The 17,860-nt window shown below is 36.6% G+C and overlaps 1 protein-coding gene across 4 annotated transcripts in view; it reads right to left on the bottom strand.

The window, feature by feature from the left end:
- SCFD1 (sec1 family domain containing 1) overlaps positions 1-17,860 on the bottom strand; it is a 93,594-nt gene that overhangs the window by 60,914 nt on the left and 14,820 nt on the right. For all 4 annotated transcript variants that reach the window (XM_036450866.2, XM_036450875.2, XM_036450888.2 and 1 more), the window contains 5 exons: positions 17,602-17,689; positions 15,023-15,112; positions 13,992-14,047; positions 12,163-12,248; positions 9,375-9,474 (listed from right to left, as the gene is read on the bottom strand). In XM_036450866.2, the coding sequence (XP_036306759.1) occupies positions 9,375-9,474; positions 12,163-12,248; positions 13,992-14,047; positions 15,023-15,112; positions 17,602-17,689 (420 nt within the window). The remainder of the gene's footprint in view (positions 1-9,374; positions 9,475-12,162; positions 12,249-13,991; positions 14,048-15,022; positions 15,113-17,601; positions 17,690-17,860) is intronic.

Raw genomic sequence — 17,860 nt, 5'->3', positions numbered from 1 at the left:
TAAAAGAAACTTATTAACAAAATTACTGCTCTATAAATAGGACAGCATATTATTACTAAAGTTTTGGTGAAATACTTAGAGAAAACACAAATGGTAAAGATATAACAGATGTTAAGAGTTTTGAGAAATAACATAATAATGGCAAGAACTTTTCTTCCATTGTTTGTATAATGGCCAGGCAAATATGGAAAACTAATTTCAGTTTTAAAAATTAGGAAATCAGAATATTCTGTGTTGTACTCAATCATGTTAAAGAAACTGCACATTTATACAAATAAAAGACAACAAAATTAGTTTTAACGTGAAAGAATCTAATCTGTTTCCACTGACATTGACACTTTCCTGACTTATTAATAGAAGACTGGATAACGGTGCCCCAAATCACCAGATATAAATGTGCAAGTCTTTAGCAGTCTTATTTTCTTTTCTTAAAAAAAAAATATATATAATTTATTGATTTTTTACAGGGAGGAAGAGAGAAGGACAGAGAGTTAGAAACATTGATGACAGAGAATCATCGGTCAGCTGCTTCCTGCACACCCCTTACTGGGGATGTGCCTGCAACCAAGGTACATGCCCTTGACCGCAATCAAACCTGGGACCTTTCAGTCCGTAGACCAACGCTCTATCCACTGAGTCAAACCGGTTTTGGCTAGCAAGTCTTATTTTCATTTCACAAATTAAAACAGACCTGGACAGGCAGAGCAAATGTTAACAAAATGGCATTTGAATAATATGCGTGACATCTACTGATGCAGAGCGGGGGCATGGCCAGCCTGCAAACTACCAAAAGCCCCTTACCCAGGCCACCCTAAACCCTAAGGAACCCCACCCTGATCTGGGACACCCTTAGGGCAAACCAGCCAGACCCATCTGTGCACCAGGCATTTATCCTATTTGTAAAAAAAAAAAAAAAAAAAAAAGATAGGTATATAAAAGAATAATATGAAAAATTGACCATCACTCCAACACACAAGATGGCTGCCCCCATGTGGGCAAAGATGGCTGCCCCCATGTGGACACAAGATAGCTGCCACAAGATAGCCAGAAGGGATGGGCAGTTGGGAGGCACCAGGTCTGCAAGGGAGGGCATTTATGGGCAATCAGGACAGCAAGGGAGGACAGTTGGGAAGGACCAGGCCTGCAAGGGAGAGCAGTTGGGGGTGATCAGGCTGGCAAAGAAGAGAAGTTGGGGGCAACCGGGCCTGCAGGGAAGGACAGTTGGCGGGGCGGGGGGGAGGGGGGAGGTGGTAGAAAGGCCTGTAGGGGAGGGCAGTTGGAGGCGATCAAGCCTGCAGGGAGGGCAATTAGGGGTGAACAGGCTGGCAGAGGTGGGAAGTTGGGAACAACCAGGACTATAGGGATGAGTTGCAGGGGGGATCCAGGCCTGCAGGGGAGAGCAGTTGGGGGGGACCAGGCCTGCTAGGGAGGGCGGTCCTAGCAGGGGAGCAGTTAGGCATCTATCAGGCTGGCAGGGGAGTGGTTAAGGGTGATCAGGTTGGCAGGCAGAAGTGGTTAGGGGCAATCAGGAAGGCAGGCTGGTGAGAAGTTGAGAGCCAGCAGTCCTGGATTGTGAGAGGGATGTCCAACTGCCCAATTAGGATTGATCCCAGATTGGAGAGAGTGCAAGCTGGGCTGAGGGACATACAACCCTGTGCATATATTTTGTGCACTGGGCCTCTAGTTCCCTAATAAAAATCTTAAAATTTTATTCCTATCAATGAAACAAGATTTAAAGTTCAACCCACAACTGTTTGCCCCTTGCCACAGTTATGGTGAAAGGACATGTTGAGATAGGGCCTCATTGCACTGAATCCATGAGCAGAGCTTCCCCTTGCCCATTGACATTGGACTAGGGGGGAAAAAAATATTTTAATCCACAGAGGCTTGAGGGTTATTTATTGAGTTTTCACAGAGAGGAAGAGAGAGGGACAGAAAGCTAGAAACATTGATGAGAGAGAAACATCAATCAGCTGCCTCTTGCACTCTCTCTACTGGAGATGTGCCCGCAACCAAGGTACATGCCCTTGACCGGAATTGAACCTGGGACCCTTCAGTCTGCAGACCGATGCTCTATCCACTGAGTCAAACCGATTTCGGCTTGAGGGTTGTTTTAGATTAAGCAGAAAACCTATTTTCATTGAGACGCCAAGGAATCCTATACAGATTCCACAATGTCAGGGACGCTTTGGTAAGCTTGTTTACTCTTATTAAAACAGAATTCCTTGTAACTGGAAATCATGACCTGAAACTCTCCCCCTCCCCCACAATTTACTGCTGACAATAAAAACATTTTCTAACAGTTTCCATGTGATAATCTGAATTCTTAAACAATTTATTCAATCTCTAAACCTTTAAAGAATTTGGGCCTTAATGATTTAGAAATGTAACTATGACCACATGTGGCTACTGAGTATCTGGAATGTGGCTAGTCTGAATTGAGATGTGATGCAAGTAAAAACATACAATGGATTTTAAGACAATATATAAAAAGAGAATATAAAACATTTAATATTTTAAATTATGTTAAAATACTAATATATTTGATATACTGGGTTATATAACATATATAAAAACAAATTTCACTTGTTTCTTTGTATCTTTTAATGTGGTTCACAGAAAAATCTAAAATTACATCTGCAGGTTGTATTTCTATTAGATAACACTGATTTAGAAACACTTAACTTTGATCAATGATGACAAGGGAGAGAAACAAAAAAGTATACATAAGACCAAAAAAAAAAAAATCAAATTTAGAATATTTGTAAGAATTAAATTGAAAAAGAAAATGATTAATCATAAACATACATAAATGTCTCAAAATCTTATGTACTAAGCAACAAGAATATAAGAGAAAAAAATCAGTAGTATCTAAAACTAGGTCAGCAAATAGTAAATAAATAAAAATACTTTTCTTTCCTTTAAATAAAATTTTAACAAAAATTTAGAAATAGCAATGAATATGGAAATACTAAATAATACCAAATGAACTCAAGGCTGTCTTCTGGGCTTTTACATAGCTCCCACCTTTAGTAGAAACTTCTTATGATCAACTATAGTTTGTTCAGTTATAAACAATCTGTGCTTATATTAAATTAATAATGTTTACATTACCTTCTTTAGTTTTAGGCAAATGCCTGAAACTATTCCTACAGAGTGCTGTCCAAGAGGTAATAAAGATTAGAGAATCAACAGAGCATCAAGCTTCAAAGTACCAAATTAAAGTCCCTATGTATATAAGCATAAATTCTGATTTAAAGTTTCAAATAGTAAGAGTCAGGTAGCAAAGGGTCAAAGATACAAAAAGAATACCTATCTGGAACTTTTACTCCATCTTGTGGAGGTAAAGAGTATAATTAAGAATTTTAAAAGCTTAGAACAAACTTCAAAAGCAGCAGTTTTAACACTCAACCAAAAATGGTGTGTTACAAAATTGATTCTCTCAGTTACAGATTTTCCACATCTAGAAACTGCAGTAAAATTAGTGATCAAGTCAATATAAGTCATATCATTACTAAAACCAATATTCTCAAAAGACTTTTCAAAACACCTAAACGTCCTATATAATAAAAGCCTAATATGCAAAGTGTCCCCTCCACCAGAGTTCAATGGGGAGTTCAACTGCTCACTATGGCGTGCGCTGACCACCAGGGGGTGGTCCAGAACATGGCAGGCGTCAGAAACGTGCAGCAACCTCTCACCAGCAACCTGGGGGCAGGGGTGACGGCAATGGAGATGTGATGAGAATGCGGGGTGTTCACTCTCACTCCCCTGGGGGCACCAGGACTACACACCAGGTGCCTGCGAAGAGCCCATCCTGCACCCGCAGGGACTGCAGGGGCCGGTTGGGTTCCCCTTGGGTTCAAGCAAGAGCCAGTCTCTGAGGCCGGCTGGGAGAGACTGAGCTGCCCGCCAGCATCCATAAGGCTCTGCTGGATGACCCAGAGGCCCATGCTGTGCCCCATGCTGTAGGCCCACAGTGTCTGGCTGTGCTCACTGCATCTCTGCGTGGGGACTCGGGTGACATGACTTGGGCGGAGGGGGGTGCACAGCACTCCAGGGGTCCAGGTGCTGCCCAGGGCACAGAGATCAGCTGGGACCTGCCCTTCCACGCCAGATGCTCATGCTTCAATCACTGGCCAGGGTTAGGGACCACACCTGTGCATGAATTTTGTGTACTGGGTCTCTAGTTTTAATAATAATACTAGGGGCCTGGTGCCTGAAATTCGTTCACTAGGGAGAGGTCCCTCAGCCCAGCCTGCCCCCTCTCACATACCCCCACCCCTCCGATCGCAGGCTTGGCCCCTTTCCAAGCTTAAAGCCTCTGCCTGATGAGTTCCCTCCCACCACCCCCACCTCTCCTGCCACTGTGGCAGGCAGGGTGGGGCAGGTGGACAGGTATCCCTCCCACCGCCCCCATGGCCACCTCCGCCAGTCTCCAAGGCCCCGCCCACCCAACCTGCTGCCTCCTACAGCCGCATGGGCCGCCTCCCTCTTACTTCTATGCTGTCCTCAGTCTTCACTCCTCCTCCCTCCTTGTATGCAAATTAACTGTTGGGTTAATTTGCATACTTGTTCTGAATGACTGGTGGACATGGCTTGTGTAGAAGGATGGTTAATTTGCATATTAGTGTATTATTAGGTTAGCTACTGAGAAAACAATGCTTTAAACAATAAAAAAAAAATTTGAGAATCTACTCCTGAAAGTTTGAGATGTACATTGCTAATAACAAAAAATAAAAACAATAACCCAAGTGTCCATGAGAATCCACTATTCTACCCAACATGCAAGCACGGGTCATGTCTGCTTTGATCACCCTGTATCTCAGTGACTCCCACAGTGTCTGGTACAGAGCAGGCACTTAATAAATACTTGTTGCACTGAATTCTTTGGAGACACAAGGTTGCCAACTTTTTTTTTTGTTTAATATATTTTATTGATTTTTTTACAGAGAAGAAAAGAGAGGGATAGAGAGAGAGAAACATCGATGAGAGAGAATCATCGATCAGCTGCCTCTTGCACACACCCTACTGGGGATGTGCCCACAACCAAGGTATATGCCCTTGATTGGAATCGAACCTGGGACCTTTCAATCCACAGGCTAATGCTCTATCCACTGAGCCAAACCGGTTTCGGCAAGGTTGCCAACTTTTTATTCTGTGAAGCCAAGTGAAGAAACTTAGAACAAAACCAAACCAAAACCCTACCATCTACTTTTACCATCCTGTATTTTTAAAAGAATATTTTAATTTAAAAGAGTAGAAAATAAAAATTAGTACATTTCACAAGGATACAATAAAAGGTAAAGCACTAAAAAATTAATATAAAGGTCAGTTATAAAAATTCAATTCATAGTCCTTATCCTTATTATTCTCATTTCACTCTGGAAGAGAGAAAACTTGTTTGGTTTTGGGGAATCTCTGCTATTTACATGTCCCAATGGGGAATCACAGCATATTCCATGAATTGCAATTACTTATACGTAAGTCTTATCTCCTGAATTCAAAGAATCATGTGCACTAATTTCCTCCAAGAACTCTGCAAGATCAGTACTTAGAAAGGATCTCAGAATCTCAAAGCTCTATACAGCCTCCACACACCGTCTGCAGGAGAGAAGAGGTGACCCCTGAACTGTATGTTCTAAGACAGTGGTCACCAACCTTTCGGACCTCACGGACCACCAGTTGGCCACTGCTGTTCTAAGATATTGCTGCCCTCGGTCCTACCCAAGAGTCAGGGCTCCACTAACCAAATATAATTTGAGACTATCAAAAGAATCTCATCATGCCCATCAATCCCTGCATGCTTTTTGTATTTCCCCTCACCCCCTTTTCAGGTCCCAAATCTTATTTTTACCTGACTCCCAAATCACTTCGGTCACGCCCTCTGGAACTCATACTCAGTCATCAGCAAAATCTATTCTGAACATCAACTCTAAACTTCCGTCGTACTTTTTTGCTCTAATTGAACTAAGTGACTATCCCTTGACCATCTGTGTGTTGTTCTTTACTCATCACACACTTCCTATCAGTGGACCTGAGATTGGCACAGGAGTCTTCCTTGGTATTCTCAGACTCTTTATTTGTCCTCTTCCCTAAAACAACACCAGTGTTGAAACTCCCATCACTGGCCTATAACAGTTCTCAATCAGAGCTAATTTGCTCCCCCACCTCCACCCCATCCCATCCCCTGGGTATATTTGACAATGTGTAAAGACATTTTGGTTGTCACAACTGAGGGAATGCTAATATCTAGAGGGTACAAACAGAAATGCTGCTAAAAATCCTACAATGCACAAGACAATCCCCCCCAGAATAAAGAATTATTGAGTTTTAAATGTCAGTAATGCCAGGATTGAGAAATCCTGGTCTATAGTCATCCTCGTCACTAAAGCCTCCTATAGATCTGCAGGATATTCTTATCTCCTGTATCAACTTTTCTCCTTTGATCACTCCATTGATATTCAACAATGCTGTAACTCTTTGTTCTTTTTTTGACCTCACATCTCCTTCCAAAAATCACCCCTTTTCTCAGCTCTCCTACACAGCAAAACTCATTTAGGTTTGTCTATATGCACTCTCTTCTGCCTCCCCCTCCAATCTTTCGAAGTTAAAACCACTTCAGTATTTTGCTCCTACACTATGAAGACTGCTCTTACCAAAGTCACTAACAAGTTTGACACTGCCACATGCAATGGTGACTAAAGTCTTCAACATTTGTCCAAGCTGATGCCTGCCTCCTCTTTGAAACATTCAATTCACTGGCTTCCAAAATGGCACAGACCTAGTTCTCATATCTAACTGGTTGCTTCATCTGCTAGTTCCTATTCATCACCCAACCTCTAATGTTAAAATGCCTCAGAGTTCAGTCTTGGACATCTTCTCTCTTCTACCTACACCCAGTCCCTAGGTTATCTCGTCTTATCTCTTGGCTTTAAATGCCATCTATATGTGGACTACTCTAAATTTATTTCTCTAGAACAGATGTTTCTCCTGAACGTCAGATGGACGTATCTAATTACCTATTTGGTATCTACACTTGAATACCTAAATAGGTAGCTAGCTCACACTTAACATGTCTAAAACTCAACATCTGATCTTCCCCCATGAAATTGCTCTTTCTTTTCCATTTCAGTAAATAAGACCTGTTCATTTGCAAAGGTCAAAGCACTGTGACTTCTCTCTGTTTTTTGGATCCCACACCCAATTCATCAGCAAACCTATGTTCAACAGATTATCATAAACCATACCATTTAAGTTATCATCATCTCTTATTACGATAAATACAAAAGCCTCCTAATTGGTCTCCTTGATTCTTTCTATATCCCCAAGGAGTCTATCAGATGTCAGTCCTTTACTTAAAACCACGAGTGACTCCCCATTTCCCTGGATTTTAAAAGTCAATATTCTTACAATGGTCTATAATGTCCTATGCCAGGGATTTTCAACCATGTGTCACAATTTATTTTTTGCTTAAATTGTTCAACTTTATTTTATTTTTTTAAAGACTTAAGACATACTTTTTCCCCCCTGTAAGAATTTTTAATACATGTAATACCTGATAGTCAGGGGCACTGACCTTTTTTCCCTTATATTGTCAAATTAAAAAATGACAACAGCCAACACAATAAAAGCTGTCCCGTGTGAATGAACCAAAATTATACCTATTTTGTCAGATAGGCAAAAATAATTTTTCTTGGTGTGGCACAGAATTTTAGTAATTAGTTTATGTGTGCCATAAGATAAAAAAGGTTGAAAATCACTCTATGCTATATTGCTTCCTAAGTCCTATCTCCTGCCTTATTTTGCTCTGGCTACTTTGATAATGGACATTCTTCTATCTGGAATGCTGTTCTCTCACATAAACATAATTTACTACCTTATTTCCTTTAGACCTTTCCTCAAATGTGTCCCCTTTTTAGCAGGTCTTCCTTATTTTATAATTATAATTCTGTTCTCCATTCCTCAATTTTCCTCCAGAGTATTTCCTTCTGAAATGTTGTATGTTTTGTTTATTTTACACATTACCTGTCTTTCCTGCTAGCATGTTATGCTCCAGAAAGAAATATTTTCCTTTGTTTTATTTATTGCTAAAACGAGGTCTTGTTCTGTAGAGAGTAAGCACTCCAGTAATGGTAGAATTAATGTCCTCTTCTTCAGCCTCTTAACCTCCTAAAACTGGCTTCCATGGTCCATTTAATTCCATGGTCGCTTTGTTCTTGCTCTCTTTATTGACTCAGAGTTGACTACTATTTCATTGACATTCATCTTAAAGAGTTGAGAATGAAACAGGATTCTAGGATAGACAATTGTGCAGAACTGCCAATTTCCATTAGTAATCCTAAAATCTAATTTAAAGAAATACTTTACAGCTAAATCTGAGTTTTATTTTATTTTATTTTTTAAATATATTTTATTGACTTTACACAGAGAGGAATTGAAAGGGACAGAGAGTTAGAAACGTTGATGAGAGAGAAACATCGACCAGCTGCCTCTTGCACACCCCCCGCAACCAAGGTACATGCCCTTGACCGGAATCGAACCCGGGACACTTCAGTCCGCAGGCCAACTCTCTATCCACTGAGCCAAACCGGTCCCGGCTAAATCTGAGTTTTAAAGAAATAAACTATTAAGTCCAAATCATTTACTGCATGTCTTTCATTTCCTTTAATACATGACATTACAGGCAATCTTTGCAATAATGAAACAACTTTATACTATAACCCCAGAGGCCAGATAGGAGTTAGTAAATTAGAATTATAGTCTCAACAGAAGCAATGATATAGGTTCAAATTCTTTAACTTCTGTGTCTCAATTTGCTTTTAAATGGGAACTGTTCTGGCCCTACTACATAGTGTCTTGTACAGAAATTATGTGTACATATTTCCTTCCCACTGCCTTTGAAGATTGAGACTGCATTTTATTTATCTCTGTATATCACCTGCCATTCATAACATGTAGATGAATAATGCAGGGTTTTCTTTTAAGCATGAGATTACATATGTGGAATTACTTCAGAAAAACATGGTGTAATATGCTTATTTTTATCATAAAATGAAGCTTAACTAACTTCCAGAAAAATGGGAGAAATTACAGCTTTTCTCCCTAAGAACTTATTTATTTACTTACTCAGTATTTAAAACAAAAAGGTCATTCATTTTCTTCCATTTCATTTTTTTCCATTATGACAAAAATATTATTGATTTATCTTACAATTTAAATATCTTAAGTTTGGAATGTCACTATTCTCCAGCATCCAATGATACCAAAACTCCATCATTATCATGTGTATTGTGAAGCCATGATGTTAATTTTAAATGAAGGGACTCACTAATGTTACATCTTAGTAAAAAGGGGTATATTTAGCTTCTTACCAGTACATCATGCACCAATGCTTGATAAGTCCAAGTATGGTGTAAAGGAGTTGCCAAATCTATGTTTCTGTCAACAAGGACTAATAAAGGCCTTTGGAAGCTGTAAATATTAAAAACAATAACATAAACTTGATGCCAGTGTATACATCTACATTTTTGTAATTCGTTTCAGTATATGTCATTTTGATATGAACAAAAAATATGGTATTCCATAATACTTTGCTTTTTAAAATTTTTTCTAGTTCAGTCAGTCTAGTAAAGTAATGCTTTGAACTACTTAGAGTCTGTGTAAAATGCTGGATTATGTCTTACTTAGGTACTTTTTAAAGGAAAAAAAATCCATACAAATGCTTTTACAGAATAATTAAAGTTATCAAAGAAGGAATAAGTCACTTCTAACCAGATTTATATTTCATATTTTTTTAAAAAGGAAAGGCCATTATTAGAATTTTATAAATTTACACAAATGTTTGACAGTTTCATCAATTGCAAATTATAATTTTTTTCCTGTAAACAAAAACTTAAAAAGCAGCCTTTAGAGAAGTCTCATAAAACCATATCGCATTATAATTGCCAAAAACTAAAACATCATGCCACAATGGTACCTAATTATATAATTATTCACTTACAAGTCACTTCATGTGTTGTTTTACTCCATTATTATAATTTAGATGTGAAATAGACTACACTTAAAGCAAAAAGTCATTTGGTTACTATGTGTCTTCAAAATTTGTAGAGCTTTGCTTTAAAGGCACTATTGTATCAGAAATACATGTTCATTTTCAGAAGTTATTGCTATCTGATTATATTAACTATATGTATTTTGTTCTGCAAAGAGACCTCTGACCATTATAGTTAACTCACCCCACCCTACTGGGTGCAAGACAGTGAACTCTCCCTGAATATAAGACTAGCAATAAAAATTAGAAGTGGCACCTTTATCATTTACTATCATTTATTAATCCAGAGCTAGGTTAAAGGAAAGCAAGGAAGGAGAGCGTAGGGCAGGGTTTCTTAACTCAGCATTACTGACATTTAGGGCTGCATAATTCTGCATTATGGAAGATCCTAGGATGTTTGGCAGCATCCTATACCACAGCCCAGTAGATTCCTAGTTGTGACAACCAAATATTACCAAGTTCCCATTGAGAATAATTAGCCTACATCTAACTGGATTCAAATGTATTTAACAACAGTCCCTCAAGGCTGCTAACCACTAATTAAAATAATTTAGAAATGCATCCAACTAATTAAAAATAAGACAACTACATTATAATAATATAATTTTTCTTTAATTATTCAAATAAAAGTGTCTTTATAGTCCTAACTAATTTGGCTCATTGGATAGAGTGTTGGCCTGAGGACTCAGGTGCCCCAGGTTCAATTCCAATCAAGGGCATGTACCTTGGTTGCAGGCACATCCCCTGTAGGGGTTGTGCAGGAGGCAGCTAATCGGTATTTTTCTCATTGATGTTTCTAACTCTCTGTCCCTTTGCCTTCCTTTCTGTAAAAAATCAATAAAATATATTTAAAAAAAATAAATTAAAAAGTGTCTTTAACCGAAACTGGTTTGGCTCAGTGGATAGAGTGTTAGCCTGTGGATAGAGTGTTAGTTGTGCAGGAGGCAGCTGGTTGATATTTCTCTCTCATCCATGTTTCTAGCTCTCTATCCCTCTCCCTTCCTCTCTGTAAAAAAATCAATAAAATATATATGTATTTAAAACTGTATATTGGCACTATAAAACGGAACTATTAAATAGGGTATGACAACACAGTGATTGCTTCTGTTGCAATAAATAAGTGAAAATTTGGTGTTTCTGCTCCACTTAATGATGAAACATCTCTTAGATTTTCCCACAGTTTCATTTATTTATTTATTTATTTTAATTATATTTTATTGATTTTGTACAGAGAGTAAGGGAGAGAGCTAGAGAGTTAGAAACATCGATGAAAGAGTCATCGATCAGCCGCCTCTTGCACATCCCCTACTGGGGATATGCCCGCAACTAAGGTACATGCCCTTGACCGGAATCGAACCCGGGACCCTTCAGTCCCCAAGCTGACGCTCTATCCATTGAGCCAAACCGGTTTCGGCTGATTTTCCCAAAGTTTTTTGTCTAGTTTCTGAAAAATGCAAATTTTACATTTACTCTTAAAAAGAGTTTCACTGAACTGTAGTATATACTGTATTATTAGTGCCATAACTAAGAAACTTGGAGTATTCTTCCCTTGAAACAAATTCATTTGTATGAATTTCTTTAGATCTTCACTCCAATATCATCCATGGTTAGTAATCAAATGTTACCTTATTGCAAAATGCAATAATAATTGAGCAGCCAGTACCTTTGACATTATCTACTCATGCTAGATATGCTAACAAAGACAAAAACACTTTATTAGTTTAAGCTATTAGTATTTCAATATAAAAATGGAAACTAGTTAATAGGGAGAAATAGATATAAGCTTCACAAATGTTTTATTTATTTGTTTTCATTACCAAAAAGCTAACTGAGAACTTAATGGCTTCTGACCTTCAAAGTCATAGAAACAGAAAAATTTCTCCAACAGATGATAAAAATGCAAAACAAAAATTTCTAACAAAAGGAAGTAAATTAAATATTTCATTTGTATTTCAAAAACAATTTGAGTCAAAATCCTGATCCTGGTTACCTCATTTTTAAAAGGAAACAAATTTCAACTATAAGAGTATTTTCTCAGATAAGAAAACCCCCAAAACTACAAATGTTTCATTTTAAATTCCTGTAAGTATAATTAACTAACATAATACCTGAATTGGCCAGCTCCAAGTGTGTCACCTGTAAAAAGACTGTTTCTTGCATCTCTTAGATTTTCCCGAAGTTTTTTGTCTAGTTTCTGAAAAAAGCAAATTTTATATTTACTCTTAAAGAATAATTTCACTGAACTGTAATATATATGTACTGTTAGTGTAATAACTAAGAAATCTGGAATTTCTTTACAAAATAGCAATTCTAAAATCTCAAATATTTTAGTTTCTTCACTATTCAATATCATCATAACTTGGACTTGAAAAGACCAATGCCTCTTTTACTGTGACTTAGATCTGATTTCATCAACAATCACTTTTCTGTGACTATTTGTACTTTTAAGTACAGAAAACGCTTTGCAATAATGACCCACCTTCTCAGGCCAAGCATGACTGTTGTACCAAGGAAGGTGATATATGTAGTGGAGGCTACAAGAGGGTCCAGAATAGAAATGAAATATGTAAAAGGAAGCAGCCCTCCACCAGTCATTGATTCATCTGGGCTTTAAAACTAAAATATGTCATTTACCTCTTTCCTTTTCAGTAATTTTTCTAAGTCCTTATTTACTTTTTAATCTTTAAAACAAATTTTGAGTGCTCAATTTATATTGAATATTTTATTCCAATATTGTAGCAAAATGCCCCTCACCATTTTTAAAATGGTTATGATTGTTAATAAATATTTGCTAAATAAAGTAAAACATTAAACAGTTTGTGGTATCAAATACTATTTGAAAAATAAGGCTGAAAAAAAAGAAAAAAGAAAAGGCTGAATGAGGCATACATATGTAAGTAAAAAAAAAAAAAAAATAGGGTTAGTTTGACTAGTGTGGCTCAGTGGTTGAGCTTCAGACCATAAACCAAGAGGTTAATGGTTTGATTCCCAGGCAGGGCACATGCCTGGGTTGCAGGCTTGTGCCCCAGTAGGAGATGTACAGGAGGCAGATGATCGATGATGTTTCTCTCTCATCAATGTTTCTCTCTCTCTCTCTCTCTCTCTCTCTCTCTCTCTCTCTCTCTCTCTCTCTCTCTCTCCCCTCCCCCTTCTCTCTCTGTAAAAAAAAAAAACAAAAAAACAAAGCAAACAACAAACAACAATAAAAGTTTCCCATCCTATTCTATAATATATAAGGATAATACGCAAACTGACCCTAATGGTGGAATGACTGGAAAGACCCATCACTGTGATGCACACTGACCACCAGAGAGCAGATGCTCAACCCAAGAGCTGCCCCCTGGTGGTCAGTGCACTTCCACACGGGGAGCACCAGACAGAAGCTGGGCTCACAGTGATGCTAAGGATGTCTGACTGACGGCTTAGGCCTGCTCCTCATGGGGAGTGGGGGAGCAGGCCTAAGCCATTAGTCAGACATCGCCCGTGGGCTCTCAGGCTGCCAGAGGATGTCTGACTGCCAATTTAGGCCTGATTCCCCAGCGAGTGTGCCTAAGCCAGCAGATGGATACCTCCCCAACCCCCCGAGGCAGTTCCAGATTGCAAGGCGGCGCAGGCTCAGCTAAGGGATCCCTCTCCCTAACCCCCTCCCCCGCCCCTGCAAGTGCATGGCTTTCCGTGCCCCGGGCCTTTCGTTTTTCAAATAATAGGGCTAGAATAGCACATTGAAGTAAATCATCTTACTCCATTACATAGAAGTACACAATGATTACTTTTTATTTTTGGTAAAATCCCAATGTTATGAAAATATTTGCTTTAGGTACTTAATATGTAACTAATAGCAATCATATTCTTAAAATTAACAAAAACATTTGAGGTATTTATGGAAAATAGGTAATGCAGTATTATTTATCCCCAATGGATTTTTGCATAAACTCACCACTGCTACCATTTCTGCTGCTGTTCCTCTTGAACATCTGATTATAGGAACAGCACCTATTTTAACAATAGATGTTAGCAATGATTTCCACTCTTAATAATTAAAATGGATACTTACAAAATTTATTAGCATTAAAAAATAACATACAATACATATGTATATAATTTTAGGCTATAAACATAAAAGGATTTATAATCTGAAGAGTAAAAGCAAAATGGACCTTCCCAATTACAAAGAAAACATTAGGGAGTCAGAAAGACTATTTTTATATATTGTTGGGCAATCAATGTGACCAAATTTTTTTCAATGAATTCCCTAAATCAGCATTTTAACACCCTACAGGCAGTTTCAAAAAGTAAGTTTACTCTCTACTCAAAAGATTCACTTTAATTTCACTTAAAGGAAAAGAATGAAGATAATTTAGCAGTTTGGTATTATTATTTTTTACTATATTACAAATTAACCATAAAGAATTAGTCTTTTTGAAATACTAATTTAAAAGATAATAGAAAACACCTCTTCACATAATTTTAAATGCTTCTAGAAAATATCAACTTATTAGACTTAATTTCTTTATTGCTCCACATTTTTCAAAGGCAAAAAATTCTAAAATAAAATAAAAACAATTACACTGAGAAGTTCATTAAAAAAACCTTAGGATATTATATTTTTTATATGCTAAAATTGTTGCATTTTAGATTCCATACAAAGCATGCTCAGTCAACTGAAGAAGTAAAAATTGGACTATTAGCAAATTTTTAAACTTTGATTTGGTCTGATGGCAAGTTATTCACACACATAATAAAAAACATTCAATTTTAGCCATGTTAACTCTCTTGATTCCAATACACTAAAATAATCCCCACTAAGAAATAGATATGGGTTCTTTCAGGGGTTTTTTCTATAGTTTAAATAAGTGCATAAGTGGAGTATATAAAAAAACAAAAGCAGAATATTATAGTGTAACAGATTAAAATGAGTTGATAAATAATTTACTTTGAAGAAATAACAAGAAAGACTTGAAAACTTACCCAATGTAACAAAAAAGCAGAAGAGGCTGTCAACAATAGTGTCCATAACAGTTTCCATTTCAGTGTCTGTGATATCTGGCCTGTTAATAGCTAAAATGACACAAGTAAAGGAGAAATAAAGAGACCAAATTATATTCTTTATTTTATTAAATTCTTAAAATTATTACTAAATTCATAATCAATACTCAGTTTAATAACATGTAATACTCAAATAAGTAAAATTTTTTATGCTTAAACTTTACAAGTATCCATTAAAAATTATACTACCTTAAAAAAATCCCACCTCAGTATCAGTAGTAAGTAGTATCAATATCAGAGCAGTAAAAAGAAAAAAGACACCACATAAAATACACAAAGTTTTTGTCAGAGTAATCGAAAAATAAATATTGTATTCCATAGCTTTATTCACAAGCACTAGATGGCCTAAAAAAACCCTCTTAATCTTCTACTGCCAGAAAAGGATAATGCAAATCAATATGACAAGACCAACCTCACGTATCATTTTCTTTTTATTATGTTGAGTTATATTAAATTCTTTTCTGATCTACTAGATGGTACATAAGTGGTTCCCAAACTTAAGTAAGTATAAGAATCACTCTAAAAATATGGAAGAGAAAGAAATTTCTATGAAAGTTATTAAAAGCTAGAGATTCTTGGTCCTTTCCCCTAGAGATTCAATTCAATAGATTTGAAATAATTCTAAAAAATATGCAACTTTGACAAGCACCTTAGATGATTCTTGGGGCTATATTTTGAGAAACATTGTTGTGAATTCTGTCCTTGACAGTCAAAGATTTGACCTTATTCATCTTCCTATTTCACACAATAACTAGGCCCAGTGTTTGACAAGTAACATTGTTAAAAGATTACACTAAAATATTATCTATATGCTATTTTTAATTTCCAAACGTCCTGAATATGAAAAAATTTTAAATTTAATATTACTTGTGATTAACATGAAAGGAAAACAGAACTGAACTGGATATATCAAAATATGTAAAGAAATACTTTGTCCATGCAAAGAACATAAAAATAAAAAGGATTGAGTCAGGCAATACAGAATCTGTATGAAAAACATGCTACTACTTGGTGCAGACTGCCATCTATTTAAATTGATGATAGAAATGGCATAACGGTAAATTGTGAATTATGTAAACCAAAGGACACCAATCTAGGAAAACACTCAGTTCATTCTGTTAATAACTTATACAAATAGGTAAAAATCTACTTGGAAGCTTCCAGTCCTTTGGTCCTATACCCTAATCCCACACTCTAAGAACTGATCTGAATAGTCAAAAAATATTTCATCGATAGTATCAACTCACTTGTGATAACAATCTGGTTTGTCTGAGAGAGTAGCCTGAATCTCACTGAGATATAAATCTGCCTCCTTTATAAGATAAATTCTCAACCCACAGAAAGCATAATCTAATCCATGGCATTAGATATTTGATTTACACAATGCAGAACATCTAATCCCTGCTAGCAGCAGCCCACTCAGTTGTGACAACTGGCACTTACACATTTCCAAGTGCTCCTGTAAGTGGGAACATATTTTCCACTTAAGAGCCACTGAAATTCTAGTCATCATCAAGCATCTCAATCCTTAAGTAGCAAATTAATGATTTCACTGAATTGGCTAATGACATCTTCTACAGTCTGCAATTTTCTTAAAATTAGTTGACATAACTAATCAATGGATATTAAATTTCAGTTAAACAACATGGGTTATAGAAATCTACTATACAACATAGTATGTATAGTCAACAATACTGTACACTTTAAAATGTTACAAAAGTAGATCTCATGTTAAGTATTCTTACAAAAAAAATCAACAAAGAAACACAGGCAATATACTGTAGTGTGTATGAATGTCTGTTAATTTTAACCTACATCCCAGGAATGGTCAATTTACCAAAACTGGAAAGCAAACTCTAGTGGTGGTGAGACAGCATTTGCTACGAAATCAATACTCAACCTCACTACTGCGGAATCTAACAACCTATATCTGAGAAAGGCACTTCATCCCATAACAGTACTCTAGAAGCTGCTGACTCCTTGTGGTTGTCTGATCTTGACAAACAGCAATATTAGCTAACTTTTTCTGAGTGCTTACCATGTCCAGAAACTTTTCTGGGCATTCTATACTAATCTATTTAAGGCCCACAAAAACTCTCTTAAGTAGGTAGTAGAATTATTCCCATTTTATAAAGAACTGAAGCACAGAGAAGTAACTTGTTCTTGTCCAACAGTTAAAATAGTGAAGAATTAATTGAATCTTACTACTGAAAATACTGTCTTACTTGCCATGAGTGAATCTTTCATGCAAGTTGTTGTGCAGCACTTAAAAGGTAAAAAAAACGATACTTCACTGAGCTTACAAAACAGATTAAATAAATTTTGCTTATATGTGACCGAATTCAGTATGACACCTGTGTTCTTTGCATGCTTTTAAAAATCTTATTGAGCTCTATAGCTGTAAACAAAGCTGGTTTTGGACTGTACTAAACAGGTTCATTTTTTTACAGTACACCATTCATTTTGTTAACAATGAATTCAATATTCCTATTTTTACCTACCACGATATGAAACAAGCTCCTTATTTTGATTACATAAAACAAACATATCATCTTCCAAAGTAATAAAATTGAGATACTGATCAAAAACCTAGAAACAAACAAACAAACAAAAGGTTTACAAGTCAATTTTACAATAAAGCACATTTAGTTTGATTTAATATACCAATGGCAAAAATTATAATTTTATTCAATAGCTAAAATCATACTACGTAACAGATTGCCTAACTGGGCAAGAATAAACTTAATATATATATAAAAA

Source organism: Pipistrellus kuhlii, unplaced genomic scaffold, assembly GCF_014108245.1.
Source record: "Pipistrellus kuhlii isolate mPipKuh1 unplaced genomic scaffold, mPipKuh1.p scaffold_m20_p_1, whole genome shotgun sequence".
Classification (NCBI taxonomy): domain Eukaryota; kingdom Metazoa; phylum Chordata; class Mammalia; order Chiroptera; family Vespertilionidae; genus Pipistrellus; species Pipistrellus kuhlii.
Note: the sequence above shows the minus strand (reverse complement) of the source record. Positions and strands in the feature narration are given on the sequence as shown.